The following is a 16,344-nucleotide window of genomic DNA, read 5'->3' as shown; positions in this document are numbered from 1 at the left end:
CACCACCAACAGAAACGTAAGTTCCTAGCATCTGCCTCCCTACAACCTAAAATCTAGCAGGGGCCAAACAGGAGAGCATTCAGCGTTGCTGACAAAAGCAAACCGATCCTACATCTATCCTAATATTTCCTCTGGCAAGAGCGAGTCAAGGTTTGAGCAACGATGCAGGTTCAGCTGAACCATGGGAAAGCAGAGGTTACAAGTGATTGCTTGAACGGAAGATAAACAGCTCCCTGGAACAATCTGTGTTCTTGCCCCACACAAGGTAGCTGGCAGAATTATACCACCGGGAACTATTTCAGTTCTACAACTGTGAGGCCTAAATTCTGCCATCTTCTGTAAAATAAGCACGCTCGTTTTCAACAATGAGATACCAGATCATCTATAGATGGGGATTGCTTTTTTCAGATCTAGTCATGTTTCCTCTCAGTCCTGTTAAGTCTAAGAAACCCTGAAACACACCGTAAGCCTTTCAACACTCAGCAACTATCAAAGGCAAGTGGAGGAAAAAAAAAGCCTCCTTTACTACAGACTGCTTCCTTCACATAGTTTTTAAGAGATCTTTTCTTTAAGTATCATCCACAAAATACTCTTCAGATTATTTTTTTGATGTTAATAACGCACAGGACAGTAAACCACTCTGCACAGCAAACTTCCGTCTGTATTCTCCACCAGACTTTGTCCTTGGAATGTATTTAGACAGGCCAAGGAAAAATACACAAACACTTCAGATTAATTAAGTAGCTTGATTGGTTGTGCCACTAACGACTTCCTTCAGCATTAAGTGATGAAGTAAACCTGGTATTTAATTAGCTGAAGAGGCACGGTGTTGTTACTCATAGTCTCCGCGTAGTTGCACTAGAAACCGTCCTGAGGTCCCAAGTACATACCCACATTTGTAGTCTGAAACTAACTCATCTGCTAACTTTCATTTTGACCGAGAACGCAGCATGCACCTTCATGGTGTTGAGAGCGTTTTCGAAGCATGCAAGAACATTCAAAATACTTACTCTAAAGCACACACATCAAATTAAGTGGGACTTTTATTTTTCTTAGCAGTACAATCAGAAGAGCTCCATTTTACAGACACTACTTCAGCAAATGATTTTTGTTTAGTTCACCTCTATCCCTTGATTCATATTGGACAGACGACGCTCGCATCCAAATGGTTCAAGCGTTGAGGTATTTTGCATGGTGTTTGATGTGGTCATTAATAAATGTAGCAATGAAAAAATAGCTGTGATCGTAACCCTAGAAAAGAACAACAACAAAGAAATCAGCAAATATACATATAGTTCATGATAAAGCAATCATGCTAAGCTCTCTTCTAGGAAAGTTAATGACTCTTCTGGTTTGATCTGTTTTAAGAAATCAAAAATACCTGTATTATATATAAAAACTGTAAAGGATACTTAACAGGTTAAGTATATACGAACACTAGGAAACGAAACAAACAGAAAGTACCTTAACCTGTCCTAATCTGGACATGTAAATTAGAGATGGATAACAGCAAGCGTCAGCTGCAGAGCGAGATACAATTTGAGAGAACAGTTCCCCTTACTGGCATTGTCCGAGTAGTAAAACATAGGGTATAGGGAGAACACAGCCCAAGTCTGAATTACTGCTCCAGCACTATGCTAAAATGACATGTAAACCTCTGAACTACGCCACTTTGTCAGCACTAACTATATCTTTTGGTGCAGGGGCTTATGATAAATCAGAGAGGACAATCCCTCATTCTCCTCAGCCGGGCCCCTCACCGGGTCTGGCTTGAAGTTGTCAATCGCTTGCAAAGACTCCAGTGCTCTCAGGACAGTGCTGTTCTGGGTCACTGCACTATAGGAAAGAGCAATCCTTCCACCTGGGTCTTTACATGAATTTAAGATTTCAAGCAGTTCCACACCTTTCCTGATTTACAAAAACACATGCAAACTAAACCACAAAGTTTTATGCTAAACACAGTACCCACAGTACAGATAAGGAATCCAGCACAACCACATCTGTCACTTTGCTTGTACAGTGACTGTGATGATGATACTTACTGAAAATCATCAGTGCTGTTTCTCCAGCTGACCACTGGCAGCTTGAGTGACCATCAACAGATCCGCTTGTTGAAACTAAAATCATGACCCCATCTAGTGGTGAAATGCAGCTGAATCTGATGGACATTGCACTCCTTGATGGCTGGTACTAAGGAAAATGTTGCTTCTCACCCTCTTCCTCACTTGGCCAGGGACAGACTCACTCTCTTCACTACCTGCCACATCATAGACCCAAAAATCACAAAGCAACAACCCAACAATCATGGACTGCAGAAGCAACTTGCCTGCTGCAGTCTAAAGACGACCGGGATTTTCCGCTCTGTGCAGGCAGCGATGAAGTTATCAGGCAGTAACTGGCCTGCTGACAGAAACTGGTCGTCTTTGCCTTGATCAATCAAGATGTCCAGGTGAGAGTCTGGATAGGACTTCACAAGTTGTGTAGCATCATACGCCTGCAGGAATAAAAGAGAAACAACATTCAGTTACATACGTTAGCCTGGGTCAAATTTGCTGACTGCAAGAAAAGAATGGCATATATAGAGTACTGGGTGATACTGATCAGGACACCAAATTACACTTGGGAAGAGCAAAAAACTGGGGAAATTCCAGATAACTGAAAAGTAATACTCATGTTTTAAAAAGGACAAATAGTATGATCTAAGTAATTACCAAGTTGGCAGTTTGACCAAACAGAACATCCAGCCCAGGGCTAAATTCATACAGAATCGAAGAAGAGCAATATAATCTAGTACTGATTCACATGCTTGTACAGAAACTAGATCCTGCCAAAATAACTTGGTATCTTGATGTAACTATTTTGGCAGCTAAAGGTCAAAACACCGGTGTAACACAACTATGCTCATGGAAGGCATTTAACCTGAAGGTTACCATGAGAATTTGACCAAGAAAACTTCGTACAACTGAGAAACAAAAATGGCACACACAGCATAAATTAAAGACTATTAACATATATGTATCAAAATGTAATTGTGAATGGGGAACATGTTTCCTGTGGGGTCCTGTGCTCAGCACATGCTCAAAAAAAAAAGAAAAATCCTTTAAAAAGAGAGAGAAGTGTTTAAGGCAGTGAAGAAGACAGATCACCAACAGACAGCAAAATGTGAAGTCCTACACCAAGGCATCAGAGACGTGCTTCCAGGATGCCACCAGATCCAGAAATGACACTGCAATGGAAATGGGAACTTGGACTCAGCCAAGCACTGTGGCCATGGTATAAAATGATCCTTGCACGTATTTACACGGCAATTTTAAGCAGAAATACAGAGATCAGAAGTTGTATATCTGTGCCAAAGGCAGGTCTAAGTATACTCCTGATGCCTGCTGTTGATCTACTGGACTGGGTTTGCCGAAGAGCTCCAAAGCAAGTTAAGGGGCCAGAAAACCTTTTTTTTTTTGCAAAATAAATTCATTATGTTAAGTGTAAGCAAGTTTAACTGGTGATTTCTAAATATACAAACTACTCTGTTAACAATTGTGAAAGCAGCTAGCACTCTCCATTCCTGTAATGTTTTAATCAGACCTGGATGTCTTCCTAAGAGATACTTTAATCCAATTTACAAAGGATTTAACTGCAGCTTGTGTTTATTTACAAGTAAATCAGAGTACCTGGTCATGATGAACCCTTGTAACTTAATTCTAGAAATACCGTGCAATGTTTATGCTGAGATTAAAAACACTGAAGGGCTGCCCAAATAATGCAGCAACATGCACACAAACATTTTTGTATCTTAGCCATTCATATATGACTACTTATATTTCAAAATTAGGGCCCTGGAGCTAAAACCTAACTTTGTCTGGTTTAATCCTGTTCTACGGGATACCAATTTTCAAGTATCCAATGGGCTCCTCTTCTAGCTGCCTCCAACAGGCTGCCCCTGCAGATGCCATGAGGCTCATCAGTCTCTGAACAGTTTGTAGCAGTCTCTCTTTTCAGGCTACTACAAAACACGTCTGTTTCATATATTGAGAACTGAGTTTTTGAGAGACAGGCCATAGCCTAACTCTCTTTTAAACTGCTCACTGCTTTCATGCGTGTCCTGGTTTCAGCTAGGACAGAGTTAATTTTCTTCCTAGTAGCTGGTATAGTGCTGTGTTTTGGATTTAGTAGGAAAATAATGTTGATAACACACTGATGGTTTTAGTTGTTGCTAAGTAGTGTTTATACTAAGTCAAGGATTTTTCAGCTTCTCATGCCCAGCCAGCAAGAAGGCTGGAGGGGCACAAGAAGCTGGGAGGGGACACAGCCAGGACAGCTGACCCAAACTGGCCAAAGAGCTATTCCATACCATATGACATTATGCCCAGTATATAAACTGGGGGAGCTGGCTGGGAGGGGTGGATCGCGGCTCGGGAACTAACTGGGCATCGGTCAACGAGTGGTGAGCAATTGCATTGTGCGCCACTTGCTTTGTATAGTTTAATTCTTTTAGTATTACTATTGTCATATTATTATTTTCATTATCATTGTTTTTCATTCCTTTCTGTCCTATTAAACTGTCTTTATCTCAACTCACGAGGTTTTTTTCCTGATTCTCTCCCCCATCCCAGGGGTGGGGGGGAGTGAGCGAGCGGCTGTGTGGTGCTTAGCTGCCGGCTGGGGTTAAACCACGACAATGCGTTAAAGTCTCAGACTGCTCATAATTCTTCTCAGCCCAGATTTTACAATCTTCATAAAACAGGGAGGAATTTAGTCAATTTGATGAGAGCCTTCTATCTCATTACATTTGTTATACGCACTATCAGGCAACAGCAAGTCATGCCCACCAGAAACATACAACGCTTATCCATGCTTAGGGGTGTAGTAAAACAGCAGTACCAGCTCAGGGGCACCCCAGAGTTTTGTTCCAGACTCCTGCCGCGATATATCTACAGATCACTCATTCATGTGTTATTAAAGGACTGCGGTTGCAACACATACCTCCCATTTGCTTACATCTGATCCCAGATATCCACCAAGGGCTTTCTTCCCCCACTGACACTGAATTGGGTTGCAGATAGGAGCAAATGCCGATACGGACTGTTCAGAAAGAAAGAATGAAAAAAGGGTACATATTAAGAAAAGTGATTTCGGCTAACTAATAAGCAAACAAAAAGCTTTTTCAAAAATTGTTTTGAAGTTACTGCCAGAACCCAGATCTCCCTCAACCCTGTGAGCTAGGTGCCCTAACCATTATCCTACTTCCCTCTTATTTGTTCTTTCTAGCTCCACAGTTTTGCTTTCCTTTTTGCACATCAGCCAAGCTACAGAAGGCAGGGCTAGATGCCCCATTCCTTTCCTCACTGGGAGATGTTGGCTTGAATTCCCTTAAGCAGCAGAGAAGGATCTCAAGTCTGCTGTTGGGTAAGCACGGTCAGAGTGTGGGACCATTTCACATCTAACCGGATTTTGGCAGAGCATAACAAAAGCCTGAGGCATGGGGCTGCTCAGCCAGTCTAAGCGTGCAACAGTGTCTCATGAATTTAGGTACCTCCAGGATCAGGGGTCAAGGAAAGCACATTTCAGATCACAACTCCAGGTACCGGTGTCAGAAGCCCAAGCCCTATTCTTAGATTCTTCTTTTGGATTTGGGCCTGGAACATCAATATTTCCAATCGTATGTCTTGCAAGAAATAGCAACAAACCATCTGAACCACTGCCAGTTCTCCTGGATTTTGGTATTTTCAATTTAATGTTTAATTCTTTTAGATAATACAATTAACAGTTAAGTGCCAACACTGAAAATGGAAATTTCTGAACTACTGGCTCCAAAAGATAAACAGGAGAGATAAAAATAAAGCTTTATCTTACATTCAACTCTCATATAATGCCAAGCTAATGACACTGAGCAAATGTCATGCTATTTTCAAAAATGCAGTTCCATATTTGCAGCAGCTGACCACAAAGTGCAGGGCCAGGACAGCCCATGAAAGGACCGATCCACAAAGGCAGAGCTCCTCATCTCTCAAACACCAGTGCCTGATTCTCCCTCAGAAATGCATTTTACATAAGCGTATCTCCAAAGAGAACAACAGAATTTCTCTCAACCCTCATGAGTATAAAGGAAAAGCAAATCAGTTCCAGCATGTTTGATTTGGGTTCAAGTAGAATACAAACTTGAGATACGTCGAATACTCCAAAAATCAATCTTTAGGAAAGCTAACATGCAAATCTCGGAGGGGGGGAGAGGGGGAGGGAAAGGAGGAGGGAATGTCCTCCAGATACTATTCTGTGTGCAGTTCAGGTGCTTACAGTTACACTTGCTATCAGTTGGAGTTAATAGACTCTGTAATAAATTCTAAGCAAACACACATATAATGGTGGCGAAAAGGTTTGCTGGTAATAAAAGCTCCACAATGAACAAGACAAGATTTGAAAAGCTACAGCAAATCACACAACCAGATTTCTAGACAATATTGGCAGCATGAGTTAACTCCAGAGCTAGAAGGAGCCTGTTTACATTTAAATTTAACAATTGGTTTGGAAGAGCTGTAGTGTCATTGAAAAGAAATGGAACTTTTCTCAACTTTTAAAATTTGCAGATTTTTTAAAATTTCACTGATGCTCCCATTCCAGAGTGGTGTTTCTGGCAATTTTCCATATTCTAATGCTATGTATCAATGAACCGCTACAACTAAAACTATTTATACATTTAATGCTATAACAGAACTTGGTATTATGTTTTCTTTCTTCACTTCTACAGAAATCTGTATAAGACTTACTATACCTCATATAAGCTGTATTATATCTTACTTTGTACTTTCCAGGATTCTTCAGAGCAAGAATAAGAGCTCCATGACCTCCCATGGAATGCCCAAAAATAGACATCCGTTCAGGGTCAGTTGGAAAATTGGCATTTATTAGTTTAGGCAGCTGTAAAGGAACAACAGTGTAATAAAAATGTTAAAGCAACTGGAGTACATTTAGGGAAAAAAGCACACAAATAACTAATGCATTTTAATGCCAAGAAGCCACTGAAACCAAAGGCACATCTTTGGTTCTAGCCTGACATTTGTGATCATGGCATGAAAGCAATCTGAACGGGCCTGTAAAATCAAAAGGAGACAATTCATCTGATAATAAGTAACTCAAAGTATCTCTATAGAAATCTGTCATAACCCTCTAACACTAAATGTGGGAATTTCCTAATAAACATAGTCTTATTTTAATAGATACATAAATATGTATGTGCTCCTGTAAGTGACCAGAATGGCAAATTGTTCTTGGGAAATTATTTGCTCCCCATATTCCCATCAACTTTAGTTTTAATCCAGACCACACAAACCACATGCAGAGTAAACTAGATACTCACCTTTCTAATATATATCTCAAGGATCTCCTTTTACACCCGGTTAAAGAAAAAAAAAACCAAAACCACCACCCCACCCTCCCAAGACAGACAGTGAAAACAGTCTAAATGAGCAATACAACTGAAGTACTGGTGCAGTGAAATGCAGTGGGTTGTTTAAGAAGCAGCAGAGCAGAGATTTTACAAGAGCAGAGACTGCACAACTAACAAATCAAGATTAGAAGTGTAGGCCAACCCTGTGGCATCTCCGGCAGGAAAGCAGACTCAAGGAGTTCCTGCTCAAGCCCTGCCACGTGTTATCGTCTCTGTGCTGCGGTTCTCCCCCTCCTCAGTTCTACAGCAATATCTGTTTGGTGAGGAAAGGCCTAACAACTGGACAAATCCAATCACCAAAATAATCAAGGATTAAAAAAGAAATAATAAATTCTTTTTAGAAATGAGGAAAGCAAGAAAACAACAAACCATCCATAGGCTATCAAGATCACCTTAAGCAAGCTTTGGTGCTAGGAACAAAGAGCATGACTGAACCGCACCCCTTCTTTATCTTACCCAACAACACCCAGAGAACCCAGCAGCAAAGTTACCTCATCCTTAATGTAGGAATACATCCTATAGTTTGTTTTCCAAGGATCTTCAGTGGCATCCACATAAAAACCAGCACCGGTGCCAAAATCCCAGCTTTCATCTTCTCCTTCAATATTGCAGCCACCTACCATGAAAATGCTTTCTATAGTTACTGTCTTTCCTTTACTAGATGTTCAGAATTGGAGAACCTGCCATACAGATCAGAGACTCAGGACATGAGTGTCTCAATCAACATGTCTCCACCCCTCCAACTAGAAGACAATTCAGATTTTAACTCATTAGTACAGTGTTTTCAAGTGTTATTTCAACAACGCTTTCAGAATGCCACTTACGTATTACCTACAGATGTATCCAACTTCTAACTTGTTTCAGTATTCCTTCATAAATAAACATAACATACAGATCTCTCCAAAACTAATTCTGTAAAGCTTTGTCCAATTTACCAAGGGACTTATTCAAAAGTTGGCACTTGTTAATTGGTGCTATCAGCTTATTTCAGTTAGACCTCATCCTATCAAGTACAAGAAACTATGTGAGAAACAGAAACTGTAGAAAATTTTCTTTCCCCCAGAAGGACAGAACCATATATCACCAAACGGTGTGTCCAGACCAGTTTGTGTGCTTCAAATAATGTCTGCTACACCTCCCTTTTTAAGATTCAACAGCATAATAACTTACTGTTCCTATAATTTTTTAATTATATAACTCTACCTTTTCTGCAATTCATTTCATTGGTCCCACTTATAGCTCCCCATAAAACTTAAGCAATTTCTTCTTTCAATAACTGCAGGGTTGTATCCTCTTTTCCAAGGCTACACTTTCAAACTAAATTTGATGTCTCCTTGAAAGTCAATACATCCCATCCAGTCATCTCTTACTCTCCCTTTGATCAGCCTGTGATTTACCAGCCTGGTTTGCAGAACAGAATATAATATTTCAAGATATATGTGACAGGAAATAATGGCCTCCCTTTCTCCAAAATGTTCCTAGTTTCTGCAATCCAAAATTACACGGGCTTTCACCACTGTCAGATTACACTGCAAACCCATGTGTAATTTGACAGTCCTTGACAATTTGTGCAGAGATACCTGCCACCCTGTCACAGAGTGAAATCAGATTTTTACAAGGATCAAATCTGAGTTTGCTCCAGTGACGTGCTCTTGAACACTGAGTGATTTTGTAACTCAACAGTCCAGCAGCTGCAGGGACTGGAGTTGCTTACACAACATGTTGGATATAAAAAGTCTATCTTCGGTCCCTCAGAGATAGACAAAAACTCAAAAAGTCCTGCCAGGCTGTATTGGGTTTGCGTGGCAAGGTTTTGGTAGCAGGGGGGCTACAGGGGTGGCTTCTGTGAGAAGCTGCTAGAAGCTTCCCCTATGGCCGATAAAGTTAATGCCAGCAGGTTCCAGGACAGACCCGCCACTGGGCAAGGCCGAGCCCATCAGCGCCAGTGGTAGCGCCTCTGGGATAACATAGTTAAGAAAGGGAAAAGAAGTTACAGGGGAGTTGCAGTTGCAGCCAGAGAGAGCGGAGTGAGAAGGTGTGAGAGGAACAACTCCGCAGACACCAAGGTCAGTGAAGAAGGAGGGGGAGGAGGTGCTCCAGGCGCCAGAGCAGAGATTCCCCTGCAGCCCGTGGGGAAGACCATGGTGAGGCAGGCTGTCCCCCTGCAGCCCATGGAGGTCCACGGTGGAGCAGATATCCACCTGCAGCCCGTGGAGGACCCCATGCCGGAGCAGGTGGATGCCTGAAGGAGGCTGTGACCCTGGGGGAAGCCCGCGCTGGAGCAGGCTCCTGGCAGCACCAGCGGACCCGTGGACCCGTGGAGAGAGGAGCCCACGCTGGAGCAGGTTTGCTGGCAGGGCTTGTGACCCCACGGGGGACCCACACTGGAGCAGTCTGTTCCTGAAGGACTGCACCCTGTGGGTGGGACCCATGCTGGAGCAGTTCGTGAAGAACTGTAGCCCATGGGAAGCACTCACGTTGGAGAAGTTCGTGAAGGACTGTCTCCCGTGGGAGGGACCCCATGCTGGAGCAGGGGAAGAGTGTGAGGAGTCCTCCCCCTGAGGAGGAAGGAGCAGCAGAAACAACGTGTGACGAACTGACCGCAACCCCCATTCCCCGTCCCCCTGCGCCGCTCGGGGGGGGAGGAGGTAGAGAAAATCGGGAGTAAAGTTAAGCCTGGGAAGAAGGGAGGGGTGGGGGGAAGGTGTTTTAAGATTTGGTTTTATTTCTCATTATCCTGCTCTGATTTGACTAGTAATAAATTAAACTAATTTTTCCCCAAGTCGAGTCTGTTTTGCCCGTGACGGTAATTAGTGAGTGATCTCCCTGTCCTTATCTCGACCCACGAGCCTTTCGTTTTATTTTTTCTCCCCTGTCCAGTTGAGGAGGGGGAGTGATAGAGCGGCTTTGGTGGGCACCTGGCATCTAGCCAGGGTCAACCCACCACACAGGCAATGAAGGCAATGCTGATTCTGCTAAAAGAAACTTAAGGGAAGCCTTGAAAAAAGAAATTTGAAAAGGAACCTGCAAAATACTGCTCAGCACACCTGTCTGGAAAAGCAAATCCCTACGAAGAAGGAAAAGTAAAGTCTATCAGGGCCTGACAGAAGGTCTGTAATGACAGGTATTTCATGTTTTCATGCAGTCTTTTTCCCCACCCAGATACATCTCCTAGCTCCTGGAAGGTAATTCTCATGCAGTCATAACTACACAGTTAAAAAGCACATATAAGTGTTCTCACAACATATGCTTAGATCTCTTAATTTGTGATTACATTTGAACTGCTCTTCACTTGTTTCTCCAGACAGCTCAGAGAGATTTAAGAACATTTGGGGTCTCCGAGCTAAAATCTAAGGGTATAATATGAAACACCTACTGAAATTCATCTGAATAGCAGAGCAATCCTGATCAGTTATTAGACTAAAAGGCAAGAGAGAAACTGCAAAGAAGGTTTTAAAAGAAAATGGACAAAGCAATGAACTATGCAAATGCAGTTACACATTGATAGAGACAACTTACACAGACAACACTAAAAACAAGTCCCAGTATAATTACCCAATGTGAATAATGCAAAGGCTAGTAGCCCATCTCTAGTCTGCAGCAAATAGCAACAATGAAGTGTAAAGTTCATTAATACACAAGTCTTGCTCTTCTGTCTGTCTTCTTCATTAGAAACATGCATTTCTGTTCTTTGACCTGACACAACTTCAAAACTTAGATGTGAAAAATATTTTCTGAAAAGAACATCACTTCATTCCCATATTACCTGTGTTCAGATCTGACCCACTAAAGCTTGGGAAATATTAGAAGACTGCCACCTTTGTATACAGCACTCATGAGACTTTAGCAGAATCCAGCAAATACTAAACATAATACACTGAATCCCCAAAAGACTGTATTGCCAGTAACTGCTGATCCACCATTTTCAGGTTTCCCATACCACACATAAGCTCAGCCTTATACAAGTAACAGCCCATCATTTAAAAAAGCCATTCATCAGTAGTCTGTTGCAGCTGCAGGGGGGAAGGGTTGCTGGTTTGCTTTTCTAAGTATCGGAATCCTCTGGAGACATGTATTTAATTGGCTTTAGAAGACAGAATACAATAAAAAGTAAACGTTACATCTTTGTGTGACAACACCGTTCTGCAGATTTTTTAAAGTCTCAGCAAGCCACAAAGTGCAGGCAAATGTCCCTGATAACACATGCCTCTTGTTTTGCTTTTCTTCCCTCTCCTCCTTCATGCTGAACTCAATGGCCCCTTTGTTCTAGTTTTAGTGCCATGACAATAAAAGAGTTTCAAATGTCAAACCTTCACTACCATGTTATTAAGAATATAGACAATATAATCTAGCAAACAATGCAAGATATAGAGGTGAGGTCATATTCTGTCTCAGGTGGGCAACACACTTTGTAGCAAACTGCAGCACTCCATTCTTTGAGGATAAAGACAGTGTACTTCAGTGTAACAACTGTTATCACGTCTCTTGTTAAAACTTACGTGGGCTTGTGTCTGGCGCGACTACAATGAGGCCATGTTCAGCTGCAGCTTGATGAAAACCAGCTTTCGTTATAAAATTCTGTTCTGTGCAAGTTAACCCTAAAGAAATAAAAATATCATTGGTTACACATTGCTCATAGCATACCAGTTTCAAAAACTTTTTTGACAGAAAAGGTTTTGAAAAACAAGAGGGATTCCTATCTCCATAAACATGGAAAAGTCTTTTCACTAGGTTCAACAATACTTAATAATCCACAGAAACAGACACAGTTGCGCTTTCACATCTAGTCACACTAACATTTGATCAAAAACAGGTCAACGTGTACTCTGTACCCCCTTGAGCTCCTACTCATGTGGCATATACAGTTTCCTCAAGTACTGGGTATTTAAATCCATTGACTACAGACACTGTTGCTAAGGTTAACATTGTTAACTTCAGACATCTAACCGTGCAACTACATTTTTCTCTCCACAGCCATTTCAGCTGTTTGCATTACAGAATTATACATGCGGTCCGACAAATCCTACATCCTTTAGACAGGATAAAGGCCCGTAAGCACTCTGGCTCCAAAACCCACAGCAACACAGTGTCTTTTGTACTGCAGCAGGCCCAGCTGAAGTCCAATTACAAATAAATAATACTGCACACCAATATTTCAATTTTTCTTCACTGTGCCATTTGAGAGGGATTAATGATCCTAGTTTTCTCTAAGGACAAGTTGCAAATAACCTAATTTGAGTGATATACTAGCCAAGACAGCATGGTTTAGATTCAAAAAATAAATGTGCTGCATGACCCGGAGCTCTTCAGACAATTTTGATGCTTCCAACTTCAAGGGTAAACATTTTTACCCAGTCCACTGCCATTCTACAAATCAGACCTACTAGCAAGGAATATAGTCTCCACACTACCAGTCAATTCTCCAACTTTCTAAACACAAGTCTCAATAAAGCAACTCCTAAAATTACAGAACAGACAGAGCTTCTGCTTTTCATTTTGAATAATAGGAAAAAAAAAAAAGATGTAATTAGTTTATCCTGGAGCCACCACCAACATAAATCTGACCATTTTGAAAGCAATGCCTTAATATTATTTATGCACTTTGGGTGCAAGGCCCAGCTCTGTGGGAGATGACAGGAACAGGGCGGAGGAACAAAGCCAGGATAACTGGGAGCACATGTTTGTCCATACAGTCTCATCCCAGCTTGCCATACATCCAGCAAGACAGCGGCTGCATAGGACACCGCAGGAGCTGGAGAGATGAAGAAACGATACTGTGGATGAGACAACTTCACTCCTGCCACACAACCCTCTTCAGTCCCTGGCCCCTTCTGATCCCACAGGGTTACCTCACTCTAAATGTGCTTGTGCCAAGGCAGCTAACAGCATCCCCCTTTCCAAGTTCACCAGTTGCTCCCTGCAAAATAGCACTCAGAATAAGGTGGGGTCCAGGGGACAAATTTGCTGGCTCCCATGGGCTAGATTTTGCCCCCTATCCTGTTAGCTGAAGCAGTCTGTCATAGACAATAGACAAAGGGAAGCAGGAGGTGTCCCAATGGGAAGGCCTTTCAGGAGAACCTTTAAATATATATGTTTTAGAACAAAAAGTATGCACATTTTAGAACAAAAGGGTAGAACATTTTGAACACTGAGCATTTTAGAACACAATCCAGTAGGCTGCCCCCTGAGGCTGGCTGCATCCAACTTTATCACCATACACTCAAAGTAAATGAGTGTTCCAGAAGAACAACTTTTGTAGAATGCAAGAGCTGCCACTGTAGTACCTCTACATCAGGTTTTCAATAACTGTAGCGCAGTAGCTTAAACATGCTCATGATTATCTTTTTTAAGTTACTAAAATTCATGTTACTTACCCGAGAGCCAATACAGCACAGGACACTTTCCAGTTTCTGCTTTTGGAGGCAAGTAGATTCCAAATTTCATTTTGCATTTTAGCTCTGCACTGTATTAATAAAATACTCCTTGTTATCAACACTACTTAATTAACAAGGTCACTAACATTAAGAAAAGAAAGTTGAATCAATGCATTTCATTCAAAGAGAGATTTGGTCCGTGAATTATAACAACTAAGTTAAATAAAGTGAAAAGCAATTTTAAAACTCAGCCTTAGCCTCTTGAATTGACAACAGCTAACCCTCCTACCTTGTTCTGAATATACTTAAAACAGACACTTACAAATAAGACGCATTTTTGCAGTGCTGCTAACGCGGAATAGTTTGAAAATTGAATTTTGAACCCCAGCAATATTTAACTTCAGCTTTGTCTACTAAATTGGAAAGTAATTTTTACTGAAGAACACATCCACATGACTTGCAGAACGTACACTGCGCAGCATGCCCCAGCAAGAGAGGTTTTCAATCTGCTAAGTCTACAGACTAACCGATTGCCCGATTAATACTAAAGCCTGAAATTGTCAATAAAAGCTTACCTAAGCATAACTGATGATTTTTTTTCTTTGGATCAGAAATGAAAAAAACAAATGTTTTTCTGTTCACCTTCATCAAACAAGATTCTATCTATCTACTGCATCTGTCTGCTCACAGCATTTTTTAAGACTGCATAGAAGTGAAACATCCAGTAGAGTGAATGGAACTTTGTACACATGGCAGTTCTCTGTGCTGCAAACAGGACAACCCAAAGTAATGGAGCTTCATTTTCAAAGGCAAAAATACAGGCTTCCCATCTCAGATCTGCAGCACTAAGTATACTAGACATGTTAAACATTAACACAGAAATACAAGAACACAGCCAAAGCAGCAGTAGACAGCATTCCTTACTGAAATACGGGTATTAGTGAGAACACACTATTTTCCTGCAGACTGAGAACACTGACAGCAATGATAGTATGGATCCACTGCCCCATGCTAAACGTCTAGGTTGCTTTCATAGTGTTTACCTGTCATGTTCAAACACCTTCTGGAAACCCTCAAAGCATTTGTTGCTGGAAACCTGTTTCAGTGCCATGGCTTTAACTGCAAAAAAAAGGAGCAAGTTAAATTTGAAAATAAAACATTCCTGGACTTACAGTGAGTTATGAGAACAGAAAACTTGAATACAACTTAAAGCACCTTTGTTTAATGTCACAGTTTTTCAGAAGAAAGAATCACCTGCAAACACTTTCTGATCTTTCATTAACTTTCTGTTTCCCCACAGAAATGGAGGGGAGGGGGAGCTGAACTCTCGTGAGCAGAACTGACAAAGCCTTCCTGCTTTCCTACAGACCCACATCTCCAATCACCTTTACCTCTGCAGCAACCGTAGCTCGCTCTTTGTCTGCTACCGGACAAGAAATCTCACGTGCTGTGGTTAGCCTGGAGCTGCCTGTGACTTGCTAAGGGAACTCAGGAAGGTTGACACAAATGGAGACGCTGTCAGTTTGCATGGACAGTAACGCCAGCTACAAAGCCGAAAGGGGAAGAGGCCTGAAGGGTCGGCACACCAGAAAATCCTGAGGAGAAACGAGGCAACAAATGTCAAAATGGAAATGTTCCCTCCCTCATACCTGTGCGCTCCTATGGTTCACAGAGGGCAAGAAAAACCACGCACCACGGACAGCCCTCAGGGCCTGTCCATTGTCTTCTACCACCTCCGTGGGGCTGGAGTCGAGGGGTTTCAACGCAAAAACACGTTACACCCATCCCGACGGCAGCATCAAGCCAGGGGCCGCTGGAGCAGCACGCAGGGCCAGCGCCAGAGCCCCGGCCCCGGCCGCCCATTTCCGTTTCCACACCACCAGTCCCGCCCGCTGCACCAAAGCGCTCTCCTGTACCTCCATTTTCTCTCTCCCGCCCTCGGATATACCCACAGGCAGCGATCCCTCCCCCTCGGCCGCACGCCGGCTGGGCCCGAGGGCCCGCAGAGGCCTGCCGCCGCCGCCCCGCTCTCCCCGCAGCGAGGCCCCGGCCCGCCCTCGGGCCGCCGCGCTCCCCTCCCCGAGCTGCCCGCCCCGGCACCGGCTCGGCGCCCCCTTCCCCTGCTCCCTTACCGCGGAGGAGCTGCGGGGCCGAGCGGCGGACGGCGCGGACGAGGGGGCGGCCCCTGTGCAGGCGCGGCTTCCCGCCCCCCCGGCCCGCCCCTGGGCCGCGGCGGGGCCTTCAGGCGGCTGCTTCCAGCCCGCCCTTGTGTCTGCCGGGCCGCGGCCTCCGCCGAGCTGAAATGCATGTCCCCCGGGGAGAGCTGGGGGGCCTGCCGTGTGGGGGGGGGGGGCCGCGGGTGCCGCTCTCCTCCTCCTCAGGCGCCTCTCCAGCTCTTCCGCCCGGGGCCGGAGGGGAGCGGCTGCATGCAGCCTTGGCACCTTCGTGCCCCAGTGCTGCAGAGGTTGCCTTCCCAGCTCTAAAGCAGAAAATCTTGAACTGTAAAAGGAAGAAAGAACTAAAAAGTTA

The 16,344-nt window shown here is 43.2% G+C and overlaps 1 protein-coding gene across 3 annotated transcripts; it reads right to left on the bottom strand.

Annotated features, from left to right (window-relative positions):
* Positions 1–1,025: 1,025 nt before the first annotated feature.
* On the bottom strand, positions 1,026–15,998 carry ESD (esterase D). Of its 3 annotated transcripts, none has more exons than XM_050902223.1 (10): positions 15,948–15,998; positions 15,201–15,410; positions 14,859–14,934; positions 13,816–13,904; positions 11,941–12,039; positions 7,933–8,057; positions 6,793–6,912; positions 4,981–5,079; positions 2,327–2,494; positions 1,026–1,251 (listed from the first exon to the last, which is right to left on the bottom strand). In XM_050902223.1, exons 3-10 carry the CDS (start codon positions 14,924–14,926, stop codon positions 1,171–1,173), a joined length of 849 nt encoding a protein of 282 aa, XP_050758180.1. In that variant the 5' UTR covers positions 14,927–14,934; positions 15,201–15,410; positions 15,948–15,998; the 3' UTR covers positions 1,026–1,170. The 3 variants fall into 3 exon arrangements, with proteins under 3 accessions (XP_050758180.1, XP_050758170.1, XP_050758190.1); XM_050902213.1 differs by having other exon boundaries at positions 15,207–15,410; XM_050902233.1 differs by lacking the exons at positions 15,201–15,410; positions 15,948–15,998 and adding an exon at positions 15,465–15,550.
* Between the last annotated feature and the right edge of the window lie 346 nt (positions 15,999–16,344).

This window comes from Gymnogyps californianus, chromosome 1 (assembly GCF_018139145.2).
Source record: "Gymnogyps californianus isolate 813 chromosome 1, ASM1813914v2, whole genome shotgun sequence".
NCBI classification, from domain to species: Eukaryota; Metazoa; Chordata; class Aves; order Accipitriformes; family Cathartidae; genus Gymnogyps; species Gymnogyps californianus.
This window is presented reverse-complemented; position numbering and strand designations above follow the sequence as displayed.

Bases quoted from the DNA above. Each gene is read 5' to 3' on its own strand.
- ESD (XM_050902223.1), bottom strand. From the start codon at position 14,926: ATGGCACTGAAACAGGTTTCCAGCAACAAATGCTTTGAGGGTTTCCAG. The intron at 5,080-6,792 runs GTAAGATATAAT...CTTTCTGAACAG, and splicing joins AGAATCCTGGAAAGTACAAA to TCCGTATCGGCATTTGCTCC. The intron at 1,252-2,326 runs GCAAGTTGCTTC...GTTCTTTTCTAG, and splicing joins TCGTCTTTAGACTGCAGCAG to GGTTACGATCACAGCTATTT.